The sequence below is a fragment of the Anabrus simplex genome, chromosome 1 (assembly GCF_040414725.1).
Source record: "Anabrus simplex isolate iqAnaSimp1 chromosome 1, ASM4041472v1, whole genome shotgun sequence".
Taxonomy (NCBI): domain Eukaryota; kingdom Metazoa; phylum Arthropoda; class Insecta; order Orthoptera; family Tettigoniidae; genus Anabrus; species Anabrus simplex.
In genome coordinates, this window is record NC_090265.1 from 420,521,957 (window position 1) to 420,547,359 (window position 25,403).

At 41.8% G+C, this 25,403-nt stretch overlaps 1 protein-coding gene across 4 annotated transcripts in view; it reads left to right on the forward strand.

Moving 5' to 3' along the window:
- LOC136856890 (fatty acyl-CoA reductase wat) overlaps positions 1-25,403 on the forward strand; it is a 401,519-nt gene that overhangs the window by 338,260 nt on the left and 37,856 nt on the right. For all 4 annotated transcript variants that reach the window (XM_067135112.2, XM_067135114.2, XM_067135115.2 and 1 more), the window contains one exon: positions 19,989-20,236. In XM_067135112.2, coding sequence (XP_066991213.2) covers positions 20,006-20,236 — 231 coding nt within the window. In that variant the 5' untranslated portion in view covers positions 19,989-20,005. The remainder of the gene's footprint in view (positions 1-19,988; positions 20,237-25,403) is intronic.

A 25,403-nucleotide genomic window follows, 5' to 3' on the forward strand; every position in this document is an offset into this window, starting at 1 on the left:
AAATGGGAAGGAAACAACCGTCACGTTAATTAACGTACAGCCACCGCAGTATTGTCCGACTCGTTGGCTGAATGGTCAGCGTACTGGACTTCGGTTCAGAGGGTCCCGGGTTCGATTCCCGGCCGGGTCGGGGATCTTAACCTTCATTGGTTAATTCCAATGGCCCGGGGGCTGGGTGTTTGTGCTGTCCCCCACATCCCTGCAACTCACTCACCACACATAACACTAACCTCCACCACAATAACACGCAGTTTCCTACATATGGCAGATGCCGCCCATCCTCATCGGAGGGTCTGCCTTACAAGGGTTGCACTCGGCTAGAAATAGCCACACGAAATTATTATACCGCAGTATTTTCCCGGTTTGAGAATGGGAAACCACAAGAAAACCATATTCAGGACTGCCAAGAAAGGGGTTCTACTCTCCATCTTCCGAATGCAAACTGGCAGCTACAGGGCCGCAGTCCAATCGCTCGGAAGTCACACATTATTTTCTGACTTAGGAAAGCTATTGAGCCATCTATCAGCATATACTTTAAAACTACCGGTAGGACTTTGTATCTCTGTTGTGAAATCTACTTTTTTTTTTCTCCCTAAAATTGCATTACAGGCCAATCGAAAATGAGGTTGACGCAATATTGAAGACAGGTGTTGTTCGGCAGGTAGCCTACACTAGGGAGCGGCTCGTCCAGCGGCAAGGACACCACCGCACTGATCACTTTCTCTCTGAAGTACCTTGGCTCATCGGCATATTATCAAATAATTTCAACGTCATCACGTCACGCTACACATGCATCACAAATGTCTAAAGACATTACAACATTCTATGAACAATTCCCAACTATTGAGTAAGTCAGTACGTCGAAACTTCCTTATCACGCCGGAAATGACAGGACTTATATTTTTCTATTTCTACCGCTTTTCCCATACCTGTGAGGTCGCGGGTGCGAACTATGTCGCACATGTGGATTTGGCACTGTTTGACGTCCTGACCTAACCCTATATGGTGGGATGTAATCACTATTGCATGTGTCTGTGGTGGTTGGATGTGTAGTGTGTTGTCTGAATATGAAGAGGAAATTGTCGAGTCCCCGGACCAGAAGAATTAATCAGAGGCGATTAAAATCCCCGATCCGGCCGAGAATCCAACCCGGGAACCTCTGAACCGAAGGCCTCAACGCTGACCATTCATCCAATGAGTCGGACTAAATGACAGGACTTATCTACGGTAGCATATTTCAAGTGGTGGTGGTGATCGTTATTTCTGACTAGTCAGCGTCTTGGACCTCGAGGTCTTCGGTATGATCCCCGGCGAGGGCGTGGGATTTTAATTTTCAACAGTTAATTCCATTGTTTAGAGGATTGAGTGTTTTTTAGTGTTCCTGCAAATCCACACGAAGTACTACCTTCTAATACACTATCACGCAGATTCCCATATACAGCACACCCCATCATCCTCGTTGGTAGGTCTACATCAGACCAGCAATGCCCGCATGAAATTATTTGATTAGTACTTCAATGGAAAAAAAACAGCGAGGTTATCAACTAGAAACATTAAGAGAAGAAAAGATTTTTTGATCAGTCGAAGAATGAGAGTATCGGTTAAAGAGAGATCGAACTCACCAACTTGGACCCAGAAAGCTAGTGCTTCTACTGTCTGACATGTGGGATATGTGGAAGCAATGTCAGTATGAATTGGTGCCTTGTGATCACCATTCTTCATTCACCATTTGCGAACCCTTGTGGAAAGAGAAGAAAAATGTTAGTAAAGCCAGAAAGTGGGGGGGGGGGGGCTAAGAAGAGCGTGAAAATAAGACACTTCCTGGTCCTCGCAAACCTAACACCATCAAGGTCGGAAGAGAATAAGAGTCGATCAAGGGAGGGCAGATAGGTAACATCAAAGTGCACAGCCTATCACACGTAATTGGAAGCAATGTCAGACCCAACCAAGGGGTCCCGTGATCGACAAATCACGCTCCTAAGTTAAGAACCAATAGAGAGAGAGTGCGTATTAAAGCCCACACTACAAAAATGTCCCTCTAGAAATCATCTCCCAAGAGTGACAATGAGAACTGAGCCTTGGTGTTTGTTACCACAGATCGTCTGCTGAGAGTCCAGATCTTTGGCTGAATGATTCAGAGGGCCCTAAGTTCGATTTCCGGCCGGGCCGAGGAATTTATCTCTGCATGGTTAATTCTACTGTTACGGGAACGTGTTTGTGTTCGTCTCAACACATGTCATCACCCTGCCAGTCACCACAGAAGCATGCAATAGTGAATAAATACATCCTTCCACAAAGGGTTGGCGTCAGGAAGGACTGGCGATCCCAAAAATTGAGATGAAGTTCAGGAAGAAGAATAGCCAGCAGATAGATATATGTTAGTCCCTTCAAACCATGCCTACGCCTTTATCTTATTATCCCGGTAGGCGAGGTCATTCATCTTTTTTCCTTTGGAGGTTATAATGGGATCCTCAAAGAAGGTCAAACTGAGAAAGTTCTCGTGTGTATCACTGGCTCACTTTCATGTCATAAACATTCAAGGCCACCGGGACCTGCAGCTCGAACCGGCTCTTCTGGGAGGAAGTTAGTATGGAATTATGCAATTGTCAATAAAAGCCATGTTTATGGCGTTTCAATTGCCTAGTGTGTCGCCTTATAAACTCTTATCATATGTTCTTATACAGATGCAATTGCTGCATTATAGTTCAACTGAGTCAAAGGAATGGAATGGTTTGTTTAGCACTAATTTTCATGCTTAAGTTTGTGATATTATACAATACAAGCACAGCGATAGACCTTCAGCAGTATATTTGCCGGTATGTCCTGGGGCATACTTTTCATTCCTTTACATCGTTCTGCCCAGCTGAGGAGCATCATTGAACTTATTAGCTGATGTGTTGTTTGCTTTCTTCCTTTCCAAAAATAGCATCTTCACACTGAAATTTCTCTTGCGTTCTTCTGTCCAAGTTTTGTTGTTTATAGTTTTGGGTCTGTCTCAAAAATAACCCGTTGTTCTTGACTTTCACTAAGAGGGTAAGCTTGAGAATTATTATTTTAGTCAGTCTGTCACTGTTCATTCTGAAAATGAGACCGTAGAATTTCAATCAATGTTGTGAGAATGCCGATATAGCTCACGATATTTCCTTTCCTTCAAGATTCCTTCTGTGCAAACTGGACCGAAGATTTTTCCTTAGATTAATTAATGTGTTTGTTTCATGACTCTACATGAATAAAACCCTAAATGAAATATAAATTTCATGTGGCTATATCTAGCCGAGTAAGGCAGACCCTCCGATGAGGTTGGGCGGCATCTGCCATGTGTAGGTAACTGCGTGTTATTGTGGTGGAGGATAGTGTTATGCTTGGCGTGTGAGTTGCAGGGATGTGGGGGACAGCACAAACACCCAGCCCCCGGGCCACTGGATTTAACCAATGAAGGTTGAAATCCCCGACCCGGCTGGGAATCGAACCCAGGACCCTCTGAACCGAAGGCCAGTACGCTGACTATTCAGCCAACGAGTCGGACGAATAAAACCGTAATATTATAGCATTAATGGCCTCAAATGGCTCAAATTTCATATTAAGGAACTATCTTTATGGACATGGCTAAAGTGACCTTAAGAAATTCTCTTAAATAGAAGAAAAGAAGGAGAGAAGGAAGAGGTGCTCCGTATACTTTGTCTTTTAGAAACCCATGTCTTTGGGAAGTTGTTATATATACCTCTTAATCCCGCTTCCTGATATGGGGTCGAGGATGAGGTGAGATGAAATTACATGACATGCTTTTACGGCCGGATGCACTTCCTGTTACCAGCCTCAGTTGGGGAACTAAAGAAGAAATAAATCATGGTGAATGAAACTGGATAACGAGATGGAAGGAATCGGTCGTGGTCTATGAATAGGAACTGTCCCGACATTTGCCTGGAAGTGAAAATGGGAAACAACAGGACAGCCGACGGTGAGGTTCAAACCCACTCACCTCCCGAATCCAGAACTTGACTCCATAGCTGTAGCGCGGCCACTCCGGTCCTACGGGACCAAATTACGGCGCCTGGGCGTTTTCCAAACTGTTTAAAAGTTTGTGGGACGTAAAACCAATGGCATTATTATTATTATTATTATTATTATTATTATTATTATTATTATGCATAATTTATCATATTATTCGTAAGTAATTCAGGCAGAAATGGATAATTAGTCATTCCTACAAATCACTGAATACTTCCTCTCAAAACAAAAGTCACCACTACCACTACCACCACCATCAGATCACTGATACCTAGAAGAATTCCAAAATATAATTTTCTTGCTCTTTTCCAACCAAAACAGCTGCTATTATGGAGCAAACCGAAATTTATCGTTGTATTTAGCTCAATATTTTCCTGTTCCTAACTACTGTACGTCTCTGTAATTTTTCAGAACATCATTTTGCGAATATGTGCTACTTGAATCCCTAGGAGCTCTACCATCATCTCTAATAGCCTAGTCATCAACTAAGAGACATAGTAGCGAGGTTGTTTTCCGTTGCTTTCCACACCGAATCAGAATGTACTGTTACGTATGAGTCTGCCAAGCCTTCACACCAACAGGAATTGGCAGCTTAAGGAATGGTATTACTATTATCGCTTGTATCTCAGTCACATTATTATTATTATTATTATTATTATTATTATTATTATTATTATTATTATTATTATTATTATTATTCCGTTTCGGCCAACTAAGGACCACGCCATTTCAGCTGTTTCCTTTGAGCTTTAATGTTCGTCCATTATTCCTTCATTCGTATACGGTGTCGCTCCTTTCGCTCTTCCGTCCATGCCTTTCCAGTTTTCATCTTCGGCTTTGGTAGGAAACTGTGATGTTCTTGGAGTTTTTTCTTAAGTGGGACACGCTCCTGGATATCTTCAAATGAGATCCCAATCTCCTGTAGATCTTTCTGTACCTCACTAAACCATGCCCCCTTTGCGTTTTTCTCTTGGAAGAAAGTGAAAATGCGGTTGGTTAACCGTGTTGAATTCATTCGGGCCATGTGCATTATTATTATTATTATTATTATTATTATTATTATTATTATTATTATTATTATTATTATTATTATTATAAGTCAATGATCAAAGTGAGACAAATCGATGAACGTTATAAACTTGCTCTAGATACAGTAAATAATAATAATAATAATAATCATAATAATAATAATGTTATTACTTATTCGGTGTTCGGTTTCTGAGCTACTCAGCCCGGCAGATACAGTAAAGACCTCACCAGAGATGGATTTAGGCTTCATTTTAGGCGCACCCATCAATAAATTTACTAACATAAAAAAATGATCTAAGAATTTCTAGACATTTCATTATCTTCATGCGCGTTTATTACTACACTCCTCGTATCATTTCAGCACTTTGCTCATGAAGACTTCCATTATCGAGCATTAAACTTACATAGCCAAGAGCACTCGAAAACTGAAACTTAGTAGCACAAATACGGTAGATTGGAACATTTTTCAGCCGTTCTGAGCGCAACTTTCTATACACACTTAATGTAATAATAGGACATAAGACCTGTTATTGTCCTAGGATAATTTATCTGAGTATAACATCAAACAAGATTACGACAGTCAGTACTGACGGCAAGACAACACTGGATATCTCCAAGTTTACAATATTATCACTATACCTCGGATTTGTAGGTGGTAATAGGTTAGAATGCAAAGTAATTTGGTTTGTAGTAAGTGTCGTACAACCTGTTGTACCATGACGTAGGAAGAGTAGCATAAATTCAAGGGGTTCTATAGGTTGTACCCCTAATATCTATGCAAATCTCATAGCATAACCGCTGTACAGTGTAGGGTATACTTGTTACTGGCTTAAGTAAGTTTGCATTCTAACCTATCAGCACCTAATAATCCGGACTCTAATTATCACTAACTTCTGACCAAGGCAGCCGCGGTTCAAATTCTGACTAATGCATATGAAATGTTGTTATATGAAGCGAAACGCGCAAAGGTTTCAGAATCCACGTAAAGATGGAGGATCCATGGCTCTGATCACTATGGCAACTGTCGCATAGTTGCTTACTTTCTTACTTCCTTTGTCACGAAGTATACAGACAAGAGAGGACTGTTTGTTCCCTAGCCCCAGAAACAAATGTACGGTATATACAGCGTGATTCAAAATAAATGACAAAGCATAGTATGTTGTGCGTGACGGTAGACTCATCATATTTCAAGAGAGAATCCAAAAATTCATGGCTTGGATGCCACCACAGTCACCAGATCTTACACTTCGATATTTTTGTTTGGGGTATGGAACACTGAGCATACAATGTGCGCCATTTCTGCACCGCCGATGTACACTCTGCACTTAGGTACGCTTTTCTAATTTAACGCACGGTGTGATGATCCTGTTGGCTTTGTATAGGTTTTTTTGACAAAAAGTGGAAGGTATGCCCATAACCTTACCGAAAGCGTTGTCAAATTTTGACGCCCGATAGTGCGAAAACGATGCATTTTCGAACATGGGTCCCCGTTTGAAAAATGGTTAGTTCGCCGTGCCAAACAACATACTAAGCGTTGTCGGTGTTATTTTGAATCACTCTGTATTCGTTATTCCAACAGCATCCTTACTGCCGAGGCAAAATTCTATTGTTCACAATAGAAGAATAATTGCGATGAAACCGCTAGCCTTGCCTTGTCAGCAACGATATTTCTTCCTTACGACAGTAAATTATAACCTGATGGTAAGGCAGATAGCATGTTGTAAAATGTCACTATTAATAATTCTTCTGGTTTATTTGTATTACGTGTCGCCGCTACCCAAACCTAAAGTAACATGGTCTTTTATTTTAGAGCAAATCGGGCCACATTCCGCAGCCTTATAAGTTAATAATAACAATAATAATAATAATAATAATAATAATAATAATAATAATAATAATAATAATCGTTTTACAACCCACAAATGTTATGGTTTTCAGATGCACGAAGCTAGTGTCTTTTGAACACCTTGAAATACCACAGAGCTGAGGCAGAAATTATAATTTCGTGTGGTTACCGCTAGCCTGTCGCAGCTCTTGTAACGCAGACCCTCAGACGAGAGTGGGTGGCATCTGCTATGTTTAGGAAAATGAGTGTTATTGTGGCGGAGGATGGTGTTGAGTGCGGTGTATGAGTTGCATGAATGTTCGGGACAGCACAAACGCCCAGTTACCGGGCCAAAAGAATTAGCCGTTTAAGATTAAAATCCTGAAACCAACTTGGCCGAGAATCGAACCCGAGACCCCGAGCACTGAAGGCCAAGGCGCTGGCCATTCAGCCACGGAGCCAGACAGCTGGGATCAAACACACCTATCTGAATTCAGAGGGTCAGGGCTCTACCACCTGAGATAACCCGAGGGGCACCATCAGATATTATATATTATAATATTATAATAAATGTCTTATTAAACTTCGTAAAATTGGTTATTATTTCTTTCTCTGTTTCTTTCTTTCTTAATCCGTTCACCTTCCAGGGTTAGATTTTCCCTCGGACTCAGCGAGAGGTCCCATCTCTACCGCCTCTAGGGCAGTATCCTGGAGCGTGAGACTTTGGTTCGGAGGGGATATAATTGGGGAGGAAAACCAATGCCTCGCCCAGGCGGTCTCACCTGCTATGCTGAACGGGGACATTGTGGCGGGATGGGAAGATCGGAAGGGATTGACAAGGAAGAGGGAAGAAAGCAGCCGTGGCCTTAAGTTAGGTACCATCCCGGCATTTGCCTGGAGGAGAAGTGGGATGGATCGAGGATGGCTGAAGTGGGAATCGAACCCCCCTCTACTAAGTTGACCTCCCGAGGCTGAACAGACCCCGTTCCAGCCCTCGTACCACTTTTCAAATTTCGTGGCAGAGCCGGGAATTGAACCCGGGTCTCCGGGGATGGTAGCTAATCACACTAACCACTACACCACAGAGGCGGACAGAGTTAGGCCCGTACTTGACGAAATGAAATATGACGAACATAATACAGTATACTAGACACTTCCAATAAGGTGATATTCAATAAACAAACCGTAGCCTAATATCGGTTTCAGGTAATGAATTAATTCACTCTTGGTAAGGATAAGTTGGTTGCCTATCCGAGTAACCACTCCACAATGGCCTTAACACTTACCTCAGGTACATAAAAGCCTTGCCCTTGCCCGAAAGAGGCAGGCTACAGCTCGCAAGGCAATGTCGTAACTGCTGTTGTCTGCTAGAAGGAGAAAGTGAGGAGTGTCTGTCGCGGTCGTAAACACGGAGAATTGTATCCATCTACCTTTGTATTAGGATACAATAGGCTCGATAAGAAAAACAAAACAAACTTCACCATCTGCTTTTATATTGTTACGTAACTGACATAAACTTCTTCTTCTTCTTCTTCTGCTTCCATTGAGGTCAAAGTTATTGTGATCATCAGACTTGTACACTTCACGCATCTGGAAAACGTGCCTCCTATCCCGCATTGTCGCTTCTAATGTTGTTTGTTCTAGAATAAACTCGGCTACTTTTGAGTGACTATTCATCACAGGACCAAAAAATTTTCGTGAAATGCGACCCACAAGGAATCGTCTTTCCATTTCGAAAATCTCACAGCCGTTGATTAGAATTCAAACCACGACTACTTTGATAAAATATCTAGTAGGAATATTATTGAACTATCGTTCACGCCTGCTGTCCGCGATTTAGACAGGTTGATGAGAATGAGAGACAGTGAGGCATAAATGACTGATATAAAGGTTTAGGCACTCACTTTCTCTGCCTGCCCAGTGTTGCGGGATCGAAGCCCTCGTTTGAGTCTTCTATAGCCTACAGAAGAGACCTATACGTGTAGATTTACTGTCTCATTAAAGAATATCTTCCAGGACAAAATTGTTAACATGTTTAAGTTAAAACATCAAAGTAACTCAGGGTTTGTTAAATGGAAGGCGCATTATTATTATTATTATTATTATTATTATTATTATTATTATTATTATTATTATTATTATTACCACAGTGGCTGAATATTCAGCGTTCTGGTCGTCAGACTGAGGAGTTTAGGTTCGATTTCCGGCGAGAATTCCTGTGTTTAGAAGCTTGCACACTAACCAAGCGACCATCAGCGCCACGCCGGCATTTTTGAGATATCGTGACCTACTATCATACCGCAACTAAACCTTCGTGGTCCCACAAAACGCAAGCGCCTTTCAACAAAACCTGTTTTATGTTCAACCCCCAAGACATTCATCGCACAAAAATCTTTGTTCTCCCGATTACCATCACTCTATAATAATCTACATGTATCGTTTATCATCCTTTCCTAAATAGCCTCTCTTCTCCCACATTCCCTTCTGGACTCCTCTCTTTTAAATCCGCCTCCACAAGAATACTCTTTCCTTCCGTACTGTTAAAAATGTATCTATCACAGTGCTCGGTAAAACTGTAACTCATTCCAACATTTTGTAAATAAAGTAATGAAATTAAGGAAGATTAGAGATGAAAGGTTGGAGGGAATAAAGGGTCAAGAAAATGCAAACAATGTCAGGCACAGCTAGACTACCGTGTCCTCCACCGACAAATCCTCAAAATCAAAGCGTGTTGGTAAGCATTCATTACAAAAATGTAAGTAAGTAGGTGAACTCCATAATTGGCTTGCCCGGTTATTAATTCCGGTTATACCAATAATACCGTGTTACATAATACAAAATAAATAAGCTAGAAAGTGTTGTTGAAATCTCTGGTTTAGGTATCAGCCAGTTCCACATACTTCGAAGTTACAAGAACTGCCTTCAACACGAGTTTCCGAGAAATTCTACCACTTATTGTACAAGTTCGACAACATTAATTGGTTTCTCAATTTAATCAGGTTCATTTCGTAAAATTTCTGAACACGATAAAAAAAATTGACAAATTAACTTCGTTTTAAGTGATCGTAATGATGAAACAAGTTATCCGGCGGTGTTCAGACTAGTAGAGTTGACACCTTTGTGACAAGAAAAACCGATCCCGCATCTACGTAACGCGGTGTGTTGTGTTACAACATCCATACCGTACCGCCTTGATGGAGAAATGTGCTCGAGTAACCGCGCAAAGCCTCGTGGGGGAAGACGAGGCTTTCTAACGCTTTCGAAGACAACCTGCCAGCCAGTGGGAAAAGTATGAGGGCAGAGGGCCAAGAAACCCCTCTCATGCCCCACTCTAGATCACCGCTGACCCCATTCCCTCGCGAGCAGTTTCATTTAGTCTGCAACATGTCACCTTAAAGTGTGTGTAATTGGATATGCTGACAATGTTAGTGTTCTAAAGTGCAATCTGGAGATGGAAACGAATGGTCAGGATGGTGAAAGAAATCGAAAATACCGTGCCTCTGATCTAGAGGTGAGCTCACAGCATATTAATCTAGAAAAGTTCATTCAGTATGAGGTTAAGGGCCCGTACGTGAAAGCAATTAATATCATCCTGGGCAACAACATTTGCTTTCTTCATATACTAAAATTCTGTACATTAAACTACGCTAAATTTAGGTATGCTGAACGACAATATACATGTTAGTATTTCACAGGCTTGTTTTTCATGTCACAGTGTTAGCAGTATATATTATATCCATTTTTCATTCCATATATTTTTGTTTTAATTTCGTATAGCAATGTCAATTCAGAATTAAGTTTACAATAATTACTCAAGAAATATTCCCTGAAATTATAATAATAATAATAATAATAATAATAATAATAATAATCATCATCATCATCATAATAATAATAATAATAATCGTATGGCCTCAGCTACCGTGTGTGGGAATTTTGATTTGACGACACATTTAGGCTGTCTGTGTGTCAATTTTCATGTTCCATTTTCCACTAACATATGACAGGAAAATCAGAATTCTTTATGGGCGATCTATCTTTTACATGTCAACGGCGTATGATACAGAGAGTCGAATTGACATTTTTCCGCCATTCAAAAATCCTACAACTTCTGCGATCTTAGTCTCAGGAAGCTAATAATAATAATAATAATAATAATAATAATAATAATAATAATAATAATAATAATAATTTTACATCCCAATAACTACTTTTACGATTTACGGAGACGCCGAGGTGGAGGAATTTTGTCCCGCAGGAGTTTTTAACGTGCCACTAAATCTACCGAGACGAGGCTGACGTATTTGAGCACCTTCAAATACCACCGGGCTGAGCCAGGATCGAGCTCGCCAACTTGGCTCCGGATGGGCGTGGTGATTATTGTTTAAGAGGAAGTGTAATCGGGCAACCATGCTCTATTAACACTAATCAGAGTGAAAAAAATAGGAGGGATCCGACGCTTCGAATAGTGAAGATATTAGCCAAAGGTCCGGCTCCACGGCTAAATCGTTAGCGTGCTGGCTTTTGGTCACAAGGGTCCCGGGTTCGATTCCCGGCAGGGTCAGGAATTTTAACCACCAGTGATTAATTTCGCTGACACGGGGACTGGGTGTGTATGTTGTCTTCATCATTTCATCCTCATAACGACGCGCGGGTCGCCTACGGGCGTCAAATCAAAAGACTTGCACTTGGCGAGCCGAACATGTCTTCGGACACTCCCGGCACTAAAAGTCATACGCCATTTCATTTTTTTTTTTCATTAGCCAAAGAAAGACAAGGGCCACGAAGGGCGTTTAATTAATTTTGTGTGGGTATTTCTAGCCGGCTGCAGCCCTTGTAAGGCATACCCTCCGATGAGGGTCCATGTATAGGTAACTGCATGTTATTATGGTGGAGGATAGTGTTACGTGTGGTGTGTGGGTTGCAGAGATGTTGGGGACGGCACAAACACCCAGCCCCCGAGCCATTGGAATTAACCAATGAAGGTTAAAATCCCCGACCCGACCGGGAATCAAATCCGGGACCCTCTGAACCGAAAGCCAGTACACTGACCATTCAGCCATTCCTCCCTAGGCCTCGGAAAAATAATACCGTCGGGGTCGGAAAAGAATAAGAGTTGTCCAAGGGAGGTCGGGTAGGATAGATGGAAGTGAGTAGTCTGGCGCAAGTATGTGGAAGCAATGCCAAGACTCAGTCAAGGGTCCCATGATCGCCAACCCATGCTCCCAAGTTAAGAGCCCCTGAAGCTCCTTTTAATCGCCTCCTACGACAGGCAGGGGATACCGTGGATGTCTTGACTCCGGAAGCTAACACTCCACCACTGATCCCCAGAAGGAGCTATAATAATAATAATAATAATAATAATAATAATAATAATAATAATAATAATAATAATAATAATAATAATAATAATCCACCTGGATCCATTTATGCTGATAGCTGTGGTGTTTCCTGACCGTCGGTCGTCACCTTTTCGACTGTATGAAAGTGATGCAGACAATAACATTCATTATACAGTCAATCCCTGTGACGAACCTTATGAAAGTTTTTCTCGCGGGATTTGTAGTGTATGAGTCTCAGTGAGTTTGACATACTGGTAGGTAATAGCAACATGTATATCACCATGGAACTAAACGGGAAACAATCTCATTCATTTCAGGGATACACTAAAGGAAAAGAGAATCACTTACAAACCAGCTGCATACTACTTTAAGTCAGTGTCTAGATCACAATATTTTATAATCTGGATAATAATTGGTAATTGGGCTACAATTCCAAGTATCTTCATACCTGTACAATGTCTATGATTTTCTCAGCAGATTGTAATGATATAGCCCCAGTAGCGTCGTCAGGATCGGCCGATGAGGGGGGTTATAGTTACAAAATGATGATAGAACGGTTACGTACCAGATGCGACCGTGCCGGATGCGACCCCGCCATTCTCGTGCCAATAGCGACCGAGCGGAAAAGCATCGTGCCGCATGCGACCCATCAATCACAATTGATCTGCATCAAGGGCTGTCACCAAGTGGCAGATTGCTTATAAGTAGCTAACTTGGTCTTTTCTAAAATAAAGGTCTGACACCGTTGTTAGCAGGTTCGAGTGCCGTTGGTCGAAAGAAAAATATAATAATGTTGCTGGCTTTACGTCCTAGTAACTACTTTTATGGTTTAAGGAGACGCCGACGTGCCGGAATTTAGTCCCGCAGGTCTTATTTAACGTGCCAGTAAATCCACCGACACAAAGCTGGTGTATTTGAGCACGTTCAAATACCACCGGACTGAGACAGGATCGAACCTGGCAAGTTCGAGTCGGAAGACCAGCATCTCAACCGTCTGAGCCGTTTGAGCCACTTAGCCTAGATGGAAAAAAAAAATCACCATCAGAATGTTGGCCGGCAAGGTAGGAAAGTTGGTGGTAGACAGTTTCTAATCACTAGATTGCATGCCAAAAGCCGGGATTCAAATCCAAACCTTTTCGCAGTGTTCAAATGGAGTGAGGGGATATGATGCTGTTGATGGTAATTCGGCCGTCGGATGGCGACGTAAAGCATTGAGCAGACCCCTTGGTATTATTCGAGAGGAGTAGGCTACGTGCCGAAACCGGGTTTCATCTCTCCCTAGTTCATTATCATAATCCCACATCCAGACGCGCAGGCCGCCCAAGGGAGTCAGGTAGAAAGACCTGCACCAGGTAAGCCGAACACGTCCTCGGACACTCCTGGTACTAATAGGACACGATAAGTACGCGTAAGTCGTAAATAATTTCAGAGAATTAGGATCTTTTTTATTGCTAGTGGCATTACGTCGCACCGACACAAACAGGTCTTAAGGCGACGATGGGATAGGAAAAGGCTAGGAATGGGAAGGAAGCGGCCCTGGTCTTGAAGTACAGCCCCAGCATTTGCCTGGTGTGAAAATGGGAAACCACAGAGAGCCATCTTCAGGGCTGCCGACAGTGGGATTCGAACCCACTATCTCCCGGATGCAAACTCAGGGCCGCGCGCCTCTAACCGCATGGCGAACTCGCCCGGTGGGAAAAGACGTAAACGCATCACCATGTTTCGTGTTGTAAAACGAGTTTCTCCCAGAAGTGTTATGTAAAGTAGGGGTAGTAGCTGCTTATAGGACTATTGAAATGGCATTGCTCTTCGTTTAGATTACCTTATCTTGGGTGATGACACAACTTATCAAATGACAATTTGCTTGTCAACGCCGGTCGCATCCGGCACGGTTAAAGATTATGCGGTCGCTAGTGGCACGGGTCGCATGCGGCACGGTCGCATCTGGCACGCCACCGATAGAACACAATAAAGGTGCTTGTGAGTGAGTGGTGTGCGCATGTAAGTCTTGTCATTATAAGGACACTGATACAAGTCAATTATGTCGATATTCAGACAGCAGTACACTACAAAATCTTACATTAAAATACAGAACAAGAACAATATGTTCCAGGTCAACAGTTTTACAACGAATTGTATGTTCAGTTTACCATCTAAAATCCAACTTTCTAGACTTGTTACAAAATATATTCAAAGATCTTTTGGTTCTGAATGTCTATTTAGTTTATTGTTTATTGTCAGTTTAAGTTTTTTTTTTTAATTTTCATGGAGGGTCTAACCCCCAGTAACCCCACCCCCCACCCCCTCCCCTGGCTACATCCCTGTATAGCCCTTTTGTCCACAAAAAGATGTCGAAATTTCCACTGTGGATCTGTCGGCTTCCGAAAAGCGACTTCATCGAACCTATCACGGGCAGTGGGTAGACCTTAGTGCCCTTGTTTTACTCTTGATAGCTGCAGTACTGCCATCTTCAAACTTCCTTAAATGACACCTAAAGTTTTCAAGTTTTGAGAAGTTTGTCTTCATAATACTGTACGTAAGTCAGTGTAAACAAATAATTATTTGACCTCTGCTCTAATTAAGAAGTCGCTCCTGAACCATTGATTTTAAATGTGCATGATTATAACAAACATTTCTTGTCCAGTCAATCTCTTCGTCAAAAACTGTAATAACATTCTAAATCGCTCAGAAACGATAATTTGTAACGTGATTCGCTTATCAGTAGTCCTTAGAGGATTGGTGGTGGTGGGTTTTTATTGTAATAATAATAATAATAATTATTATTATTATTATTATTATTATTATTATTATTATTATTATTATTATTATCGTTTTAAGGTAAGTCTAGCATTACTTCCACTCTCTTGTTTCCATGTGGTGAACTTCCCGGGAAGTTCCTTAGTTCTGTTATATGAAGTTCGTGCGGTAAGGGGTACGCGCCTGTGAGCTTGCATCCGGCAGATAGTACGTTCGAACCCCACTGTCGGCAGCCCTGAATATGGTTTTCCGTGGTTTTCCACTTTCACACCAGGCACCTTAATTAAGGCCACGGCCGTTTTCTTCCCACTCCTAGGCCTTTCCTATCCCATCGACGCCGTAAGACCTATCTGTGCCGGTGCGACGTAAAACAAATAGCAAAAAACTATAAAAAATAATATGTGTTTTACGTCCCATTAACTACTTTTACGGTTTCGGAGAGCCGATGTGCCGGATTTTTGTCCCTCAGGAGTTCTTTTATGCGACGGTATATCTACCGCCACGAGACTGGCGTATTTGAAGACCTTCAAATACCACCGGGCTGAGCCAGGATCGAACCTGCCAAGTTGGGGTCAGAAGGCCAACGCCTTAACCGTCAGAGCCACTCAGCCCGGTGGGGTTTTATTGCTTTAAAGGGAAGTACAGTTAGGTAACTATCGTTCTTCCCTGACTACACATAATTTATTTTTTATCATTTATGGTGGATAATCTGAACCATTGACATCTGATATCTGAATATGAAACTAACTCTTTGCCCGCGAAGTTATAGAATATTTCAAGGTTTCCAACATGATCCTTCCCATATGGGCCTACTCCTTGAGAAACTCAACTTGAACATAGTTTTCCCCAAATAAAAACTCCTAGGCGAATGTTGTCAGATAAAACATGACAGAAGTCTTCATTTTAATCTATATCGAAATTCGAGATACTTTGATAACGTGAATCAAAGTTTATAACGAACTTCATATAACAGAACTAAGGAACTTCCCGGGAAGTTCACCACATGGAAACAAGAGAGTGGAAGTAATGCTAGACTTACCTTAAAACGATAATGACCACCAACCTACTGCGTGTTTCTGTGGTGGTTGGTAATATATGTATATATATATGTGTGTGTGTGTGTGTGTGTGTGTGTGTGTGTGTGTGTGTGTGTGTGTGTGTGTGTGTGTGTGTTTAAGACAACCGCAAACTTCCAGTTCCTGAGCCAGAGGAATTAACCAGACGCGCCTAAAATATCCGATCCCACCGAGAATCTAAACCAGGACCCTTTGAACAGAATTTTATTTACAATTTGTTTTACGTCGCACAGAGAGGTCTTATGGTGACGATGGGATAGGAAAGGGCTAGGAGTGGGAAGTAAGCGGCCATGACCTTAATTACGGTACAGTCCCAGCATTTGCCTGATGCGAAAATGGGAAACCACAGAAAACCATCTTCAGGGCTGCCGACAGTGGGGTTCGAACCCACTACCTCCCGAAGGCAAGCTCACAGCTGCGCGCCTATAACCGCATGGTCGACTCGCTCGGTCTATGAACAGAAGGCCGTGACGCTGATCCTTCAGCCAAGGAGCCACACATGCAGTATTATGCACTACAAGATGTTAATTCTCTCCTTGTTGATTTGGTAAATGTCCTGAAAGTGAACTCTATCATACATTTATTGTATAAGAAAGATACTACGTAACAGAACTAAACGCAACGGGGGCTTTCCTTAACAGGACATGATGAAATTATTTCGGTAGATAAGTACATCTTATAGCGGAAATTAAAACCAGTATTAGAAAGTAAGTGGTACCGTTCTACTACAGTATTTATAAAAGTATAGTACTCACAGAAGCGTAAACGTAGCCCAACTAACGACTTAAATTTGCTATGTTTACAATCTAGAAGGTAGCACGTGATGATGGTGATGAACAGGGCTAGGATTTTGAGGACATGTCATATTTTAATTGGTTCACAACACACATTGCTAACTTGCATAGAAATCCTGATCATAGTTCCCACATTGTAGAAATGCTAATTGAATAGCTCATTTTTTTTTGTTAAATTTTGCCATTTTATATTGTTAGGTCATTTTCTAAAATTATACGTTATTATTTGGTCATTTTATGGGATTTGTTAGGCTATTTTATGCTTTATGAGTCATTTTCTTACATGTTTGAGGATTTTAAAGCATTTACGCGTGTTGTATTGGATATTATCGCAATTTTAAATGATGAATACGTAGACTTGAGAATCTTCACAGCGCTTTGTCAATCTGGGGACTTTGTCAGCACTTACTTCTTATATATGTCCAGTCCACATTCCAGGAAAGACACATCCAATTGTAGAAGTCTTCCTCGCGAACAGTCGAGATTTTCTTCTGAAGACGTGAGGCAAAGTTCCCTGCGAAACGTAAAGAATTTCATCTTGTTTTCTTGACATGGATAAATACCAAAAGTTCATTATAATGTCCATAACATGAATATGGGCTATACCATCTCAATTAGTAAATTGGTTGTAAAATTTCATTTAACATTATAAAAGTTCTTGGATCATTTTACTGGATTTCTGTCGTCATTTTATAGATCATTTTTAAACATAGGTCATCAAAATCCTGGCCCTGGTGATGACCTTATTACCATCATTATAATCTTCGATTAATATCACAAAGACTACATCTATAGCCTTAGCCGTTTCAGATTAACAGTTATCGCAACATAGAATTACATTTCTCCTTGTCTTGAGAATTTATTCGAAAATTGGTTGGTTTCTAATGAAGTTTCTTTGGAATACATTCTCAGATGGTCTGGAAAAATGTGTTACGTTTGGTGGTCGTGGGTTTTCTTTTTAAGGGGCAAGAGGTTGTCAACTGCTCTTAACACCTCCTTTCGCTAGCCGGTTAACGTCATTTAGGTACAATTACTGCATCGCTGGGATAGGAAAGATCTGGGCTAGAAACGAAGCAACTGCGACCTTAAGTAAGGTACAGACCCAGTATCTGTCTGCAGTGCATATAGAAACTATACAAAAATATATTATTGAGGACTGTCTTAGTTGGGGTTCGAACCTACCATTTCCCCAAAGCAAATTTATAGTTAAATGAACTGTACTGCGAAGCCAATTTCGGTCAGTAATAACACTAATCAAAGGAGAAGGAGGAAGAGTTGTACCCTCTCGAAGATTAAGCGTATCAGCTTAGAAAAGGAGAGGGCCATGAAATATTTTGAAACGAAACAATCCTAATGTTGTTAGGCAAGGAAAAAGTGGTGGTGGCGATTATTGTTTTAGAGGAAGTACAACTGGGCAACCATCCTCCATTAACAATAATCAGAAGGAAAATGGATGAGACCCGAAACTTCGAAGAATGAAGGTACGGTATCAGAAAAAGAAAGTCTAATACCGTCGGGGTCGGACCAGAACAAGAGTTGACCAAGAGAGGTCGGATAGAAAAGATGAAAGCGAGGAGTCTGACAAAAGTAAGTGGAAGCAGTGCCTAACTCTGCTGGCAGAACCTTGGTCGCAAACTTACTTCATAAATTTTAACTATGAAGTAATAATTATATAGGAGGACCAATGGTTTTTCCCGCGGACTCAGCGAAGAATCCCACCTCTACCGCCTCGAGGACAGTGTCCTGGAGCGTGAAACTTTGGGTCGGGGATATAACTCGGCAGGAGGACCAGTACATCGCCCAGAGAACCTCTCCTGCTATGCTGAATAGGGGCCTTATGGGGGGATGGGAAGAATGGAAGGAATAGACAAGGACGAGGGAAGGAAGCGGCCGTGGCCATAAGTTGGATTGCTACACATTTCCTAGGCGCTGGCGGATAGTGAAACTTCAGACATCGCTACAAACCTCCTATGTAAGACAATGCAGTGACGGTGCACTAGGGGAAGCATGTGCCTCTACTTGTATAAATGCCTGCCTTTGGTCTTTAAATCAAGTCATTGTTATCATGCAATCGTCATACTACCTCACATAGGTTTACGGTCAGGATGAAATAGGAAAAGGCTAGGACTGGAAATGAAGCACCCAAAATTTCACCTGGTGTAAAAAAAAGTGATCATGAACCGTAGATCCTAATTTCTGATTGCAGGCACAAAAATGTGTTTACTGTTACGTCCATGATTAATAAGTTCCCTGAAGTCGGTCAGGTAATTGTAGTACTAGCTATAGTATGATTCATAAAACCGAGCTCGATAGCTGCAGTCGCTTAAGTGCGGCCAGTATCCAGTATTCGGGAGATAGTAGGTTCGAACCCCACTGTCGGCAGCCCTGAAAATGGTTTTCCGTGGTTTCCCATTTTCACACCAGGCAAATGCTGGGGCTGTTCCTTAATTAAGGCCACGGCCGCTTCCTTCCCACTCCTAGACCTTCCCTATCCGATCGTCGCCATAAGACCCATCTGTGTCGGTGCGACGTAAAACAACTAGCAAAAAAAAAAAAAGATTCATAAACGATTATTTCTGCTTTATACATGCAAATAGGTCCCTGCTTACGCTTTCATAATAGACCGTGATCCCTTCCGGCTTTCAGTCTTCGAAGTCCGAGTGGATAGAGGTGGTAGAATACGTCCACGGTATCCCCTGCCTGATGTAAAGCGCGACTTAGAGGGGAGCTCTCAACTTGGGAGCGTGGGTTGGCCGTCACGGTCTGGCATCGCTTCCCCTTACTTGATTAGACTCCTCACTGCCATCTTTCGTGTCCAACTCTTGTTCTCTCACGACCCCGACGTATTAGGTTTGCGAGTCTTTCATTTTTACGCCCTTCGTGGCCCTTCTCTCTCTCTCTCTCTCTCTTGCCGACACCTTCATTTTTCAAAAGGTCGGAGCCCTTGCATTTTTCCCGTCTGGTTAGTGTTCATAGAGCATCGTTGCCTACGGAAGTCAAATAAAAAGACCTGCATCGACGATAAAACCGCTTGAAAAAGCCATTAACACCAAAGGAGGTACATAAATAACAATATGATCTTGATTTACAGCCTAAATATTATTGTGGAGCCATTCTTTACAATCGTTGTTAAGCATATTTTTCGTCTCTGTTGCAGGCTTTTATTTCAAGAAAATGATCACGACAGAAGAAATGTTGCAAGGTACAGAAGTTACGGGCACTCCCATTCAGGAGTTCTATCATGGGTCCACCATCCTGATAACGGGAGGTACGGGTTTTATGGGCAAAGTATTGCTCCAGAAGTTACTGAGGACCTGTCCGGGTATCAATACCGTGTATCTCCTCATCCGCAGCAAGAAAGGGAAGGATGTAGAGAAGCGAATGGACGAGATCTTCGAAGACGTGGTAAGTACTGTCGACCTCTTCCTCACCTACTTCTCTGTTTTATCGCATGCGATCAATCTCTGGAAGATTTGCCCGAGAGTTCAAACATCACATCTTCTTCTACACATTGCGGGTGCGAACAGTCTCTCACATCTGGACTTGGCCTTGTTTTACGGCCGGATGCCTTTCCTGTCGCCACTACTGCGTGTTTTCTGTGGTGGTTCGTAGTTTATTGCAAGTGTTCAAGAACTAAGATAGGTTGACTCTATAAACTGATTCCAAACGAATTAAACCATTGCTCGAAAGCAAAGTTATGAAGGTAAGTTTTCTGTACCATTAAGTCAAGGAGCAGGACTGAGTACTGGTGAAGTTTAAGTGGTGATTACCCCTATTGTTGTCCACGATGTCCCTTGTCTGACGTAAGATGTAACTTTATTTTTCACGCTCTCGTTGCCCTTCCCTTCCCTTCCCTTCCCTTTCCTTTTCTTTGCCGATACCTTCATTTTGCTAAGGGACTCTGAACTTAGGAGTGTAGGTTGGTAACCACGTAGCCCCTAACCGAGTCTGACACTGCTTCCACTTGCGTCTGGCTGGTCACTTTCATCACATTTTCTGTCCAATCTTCCTTGGTCTTCAGCTGTTTTCTACCTCGATGGTATTAGGTTTACAGTGCCTACGGAGTATTTCATTTTGGCCCTTTGTGACCCTTACCTTTCTGATGCAGAACACCCTCAGTATCCCCTGCCTGTCGTAAGAGATATCTATCCTATCCGACCTCCCTTGGTCAACTTTTGTTCTTTTCCGACCCCGACGGTATTCGAGCACTCGAGGCCTAAGGAGTCTTTCATTTTCACGTCCTTTGTGGCCCTTGTCTTCCTTTGGCCGATACCTTCATTTTTTGAAGAGTAGGATCCCTTCCATTATTTCTCTCTGATTAGTGTTATATAGAGGATAGTTGCCTAGTCATTTTTCCACTTAAAACAATAATCACCACCACCACCACCACCACCACCACCACCACCACCTTCCTGTTACAGATACCTTCGCTCTTCGAAAGATCGGACCTCTTCCATTTTCCTTTCTGATTAGTGGATGGAGAGGACCCACCAATGGCAATACTGACGATGGGTTTCGTGGTTTCCCATTTTTACACCAGGTGAAATTTTGGGTGCTTCATTTCCAGTCCTAGCCTTTTCCTATTTCATCCTGACCGTAAACCTATGTGAGGTAGTATGACGATAAAACCGCTTGAAAAAGCCATTAACACGACGTACAGAAAACTTACCTTCATAACTTTGCTAGACAGATAATATGTGAAAATATGGGTATCACTTCTAGCGATGAAGCTAGTTACGATTTAAATTAAGACCGCGTGGTCCAACAGAAAGTCACGTGAGAGCTGCTCATTATTGTACCAACTCACGCCTTACAAGGCCGCACGCACCTCAACTTTCTTACTGGCCTGCTATATAAGAACGCCGAGAACAATACATACCTTCACGTGCCGATCCTCGCTTTAGGCTCATAAAGCCCCTGGACTGAGTACTAATCAACATTGTGTCTCCAACCACATACACTGTCCCATAACTCACACTTAGCCACCAAGTTAGTAATCATAATCATCTTCTTCTTCTAATTTTACCCACACCCTGGTGAGGTCGCGTGTGCGAACTGTGTCACACATGTGGATTTAACCCTGTTTTAAGGCCGGATCCCCTTCCTGACGCCAACCCGGTGTGAAGGGTTGTATTCACTATTGCGTGCTTCTGTGGTCTACCAAGTAAATAGCAATGCTTCCACTTACTTGTGCCAGGCTCCTCACTTTCACCTATTCTATTTGACCTCCGTTCGTCAACTCTTGTTCTTTTCCCATCCCGACAGTATTAGGTTTACAAAGCCTAGAGAGTCTTTCATTTTCAAGCCTTCGTGGCCCTTGTTTTCTTTGGTCGATACCTTCATCTTTCGAAGTGTCGAACCCCTTCCACTTTCCCCTCTGATTAGTGTTAATAGAGGATGGTTGCCCAGTTGTACTTCATCTTAAAACAATAATCACCACCATCACTACCACGTAAATAATGAAATACCGTTTTTTTCATTCCTCTAATGTATTAATGAAATTGTCTTTCAGTAACCAGTTCGTGAAGGACAAAGCTACGTCCCTTAATCCCATCCAGTTATTCTGACCCACGCAGTCAGTTCTGGTATAGCTGAACTTTTTGGCTCGTTCACATTAATTAATTAACAAATTAATGAATTAACAAATATATCGCAATTGAGAAATATCCAGGTGACAATGATCACTTGCAGTAGTGTGATAACAAAGTTAAAACACAATTACCCAACAACAAAAACAGCAACAACAAGAGTACAACAAGCAATTTGCGTCAATAGACTCGTTAATTATTTTCCTGAACTAATGTTATCAAAGTTACAGAGAACTCAACAATACTGTATACCTTAAGTGGTGGGTTCAAAGCTTGGGGAGGGAAGTGTATGATGAGGAAGATTAATTAGCATTATTATCTGAAAAGCAGGACATTTATAATTCTGAGTGGCTCAATTATTTGGACAAATTAAAGTTAATTAAATAATAACAGCAATCCCTACACATGTTTCGGTATCTAAATAATAAGGGCGACTCCAACCAGCCTCCTCCGGTCTCTGCTATGCCTTACGTCCCCTCGTGAGGTTGAACGACGATCGTCATGGTAACAGAGAGAAAGCTTACGGAATTGGCATCACTTAATCCTCCCCTCATTGACACTGCAGTACTACCTGTTACCAACAACGCAAGCTACATACTTACAACAATACTCGCCCATTGATAGAGAAACGAATTACTTCCTTTACGTCACAGTCGTCACAGATTGGAATTGATGATGATGATGATGATGATGATGATGATTATTGTTGTTTAAAGGGGCCTAACTTCTAGGTCATCGGCCCTTCCGACTGGAATTATTACGTTATAATGAATTAGGGAAGTGGTTGCCTCCTTTTAAAATCCGCTGATTGCTGTAATAACAAATTTGATGGTATTTGAAGGAAGCGTTAATCTCTCATGCATTCTGAAGAGTAAAAATGCGAATTACGAGATACTCTGTACATTATGCGTTCGCAAACTCACTGCATGAAATTACACAGAATCGAAGAAGAAAATGGCAATGATAAAATTCCTCCAAATGTGTTTTCCTAGCAGCATTGTATTAGCTTAAAATGTGCCAGTCGAGAATCGAACGGCAGTTGTTCCTATATTGATTTACAATTTGTATAGCCTAAAATATATTGGTGTCGGAGAGTCCCTCTTGGTTTTTTTTTTATTTCTTAAATGATTTAACTTTGCTATTCTCCATCACACAACGGTGAAAGACCGAAGTCTAAACATATGAACCATGGACTATTATAATTTAATAAACTTCATAGAACATACATAGGAAGTCTTTCATTTTTCACGTCCTTCGTGGCCCTTGTCTTTCTTTGGCCGATACCTTCATTTTTCGAAGTGTCGATCCTCTTTCACTTTACCCTCTGATTAGTGTTAATAGAGGATGGTTGCCCAGTTGTACTTTAAAACAATAATCACCACCACCACCACCACCACCACCATCTTCTTCTTCTTCTTCTGGTGAGGTCACGGGCGCGATCTGTGTCACATGTATGTACTTGACCCAGTTTTACGGCTGGTTGTCCTTTCCGACGCCAACCGCACGTGAAATGAGGCCGGGGGGGGGGGGTGAGAGTGTTGGGACAAACACCCAGTCCCCGGATCGGAGGAATTACTCGACGCGATTAAAAACTCCGACCCGGCCAGGAAGGCCTCGACGCTGACCATTCAGCGAAGGAGCCGGATGATGATGATGATGATGATGATGATAACAATCTCATAACCTTAAGAACAAGGACATGTGCATAAACAGCTGTGCTATTCATCTGGGATTTCCCGTCCTCGATATAGATCTTTTTAATGAGTTGTAGATGCGGTGAGCCCATCGTACCGAAGCCTAGACCGTAATACTAGGACCGAAACACTATTTTCCTCATTTCGAAAACCATTTTTGTTTTGTTTTGTTTACATGAAATGGGAAAAGAGTGGACAAATTTTATTGTAACTAGCAATATTTTTCTGAGTGTTTATGGTTTGTATTTGATATGTTCGTTGTTCAGGTTCTGTGTGTTATTCAAGTCACCTGAAAGTGAGACTTTTCGGGCTATAACAAAGTTTTTCTGCTTGACTTCCAAGATATTGATAAAGTCATTCAAACCGTTTTGTATTGTGGGCAGGATCAAAATCCACCTCCAAGAATAGCCTGTCCTAGTCAGCGAAAGCTTACGAACTTCTGAATGAACCGCTTTCAACGAGCGGCACTCCAAACGTAGACGTGAAAGTGTGGGAGAGGCGACTCTGTAGCGAAAGGGGACAGAAGGTTGCACCGCCAAATAATTTCCATTAATCAAAGTTGTTATTTGCCACCCACTTCTCGTTTCTGCCCGTAGCTTAACAGTTACATGACCAGATAACCTCAAATTTTAGTTGGGAAACCAAATGTCAATGTCCTTTTCCCAGAACCTTCATGTTATGCTGTTAAAGTAAGCTTATTACCCTACGCCCTAGAGATAGTCAAGATTCTCATTCTATTATCGTTACATTTATTTGTAGCTGGCGCCCATCAACAGTTGTATGCGTAAGTATTCAGGTAAGTACAAGGAGAGACCACATAGTCCGACGATTGAGTATTATATTTTATGCATATTAAATGTGATTAGAGTAGGTATCAGTCACAACAATATAGTATGTTCAGCAGAAGACACAAGCACGTGGGTGGTATTTATTTATTTATTTATTTATTTATTTATTTATTTATTTATTTATTTATTTATTTATTTATTGACGTGACAACTACCCACGGATGTAAGTCATCTCTCTCTGTAGTTACAATATTATCAGTTACTTGTAAACAAAATTTATTGAATTGAATATCTAACGTGCCTTCCATTTCACCCTGTCAGGCTAGCGCCGGGCGATGTTGTCATGAAAACCCAGAGGGACAGTCTCTCCCTTGTCCCCACCCGTTTTTTAAATTATTTTAGAGGTGTGGTGTAGTGGTTAGTGTGATTAGCTGCTAAGCCCGGAGGCCTGGGTTCGATTCCCGGCTCTGCCACGAAATTTGAAAAGTGGCACGAGGACTGG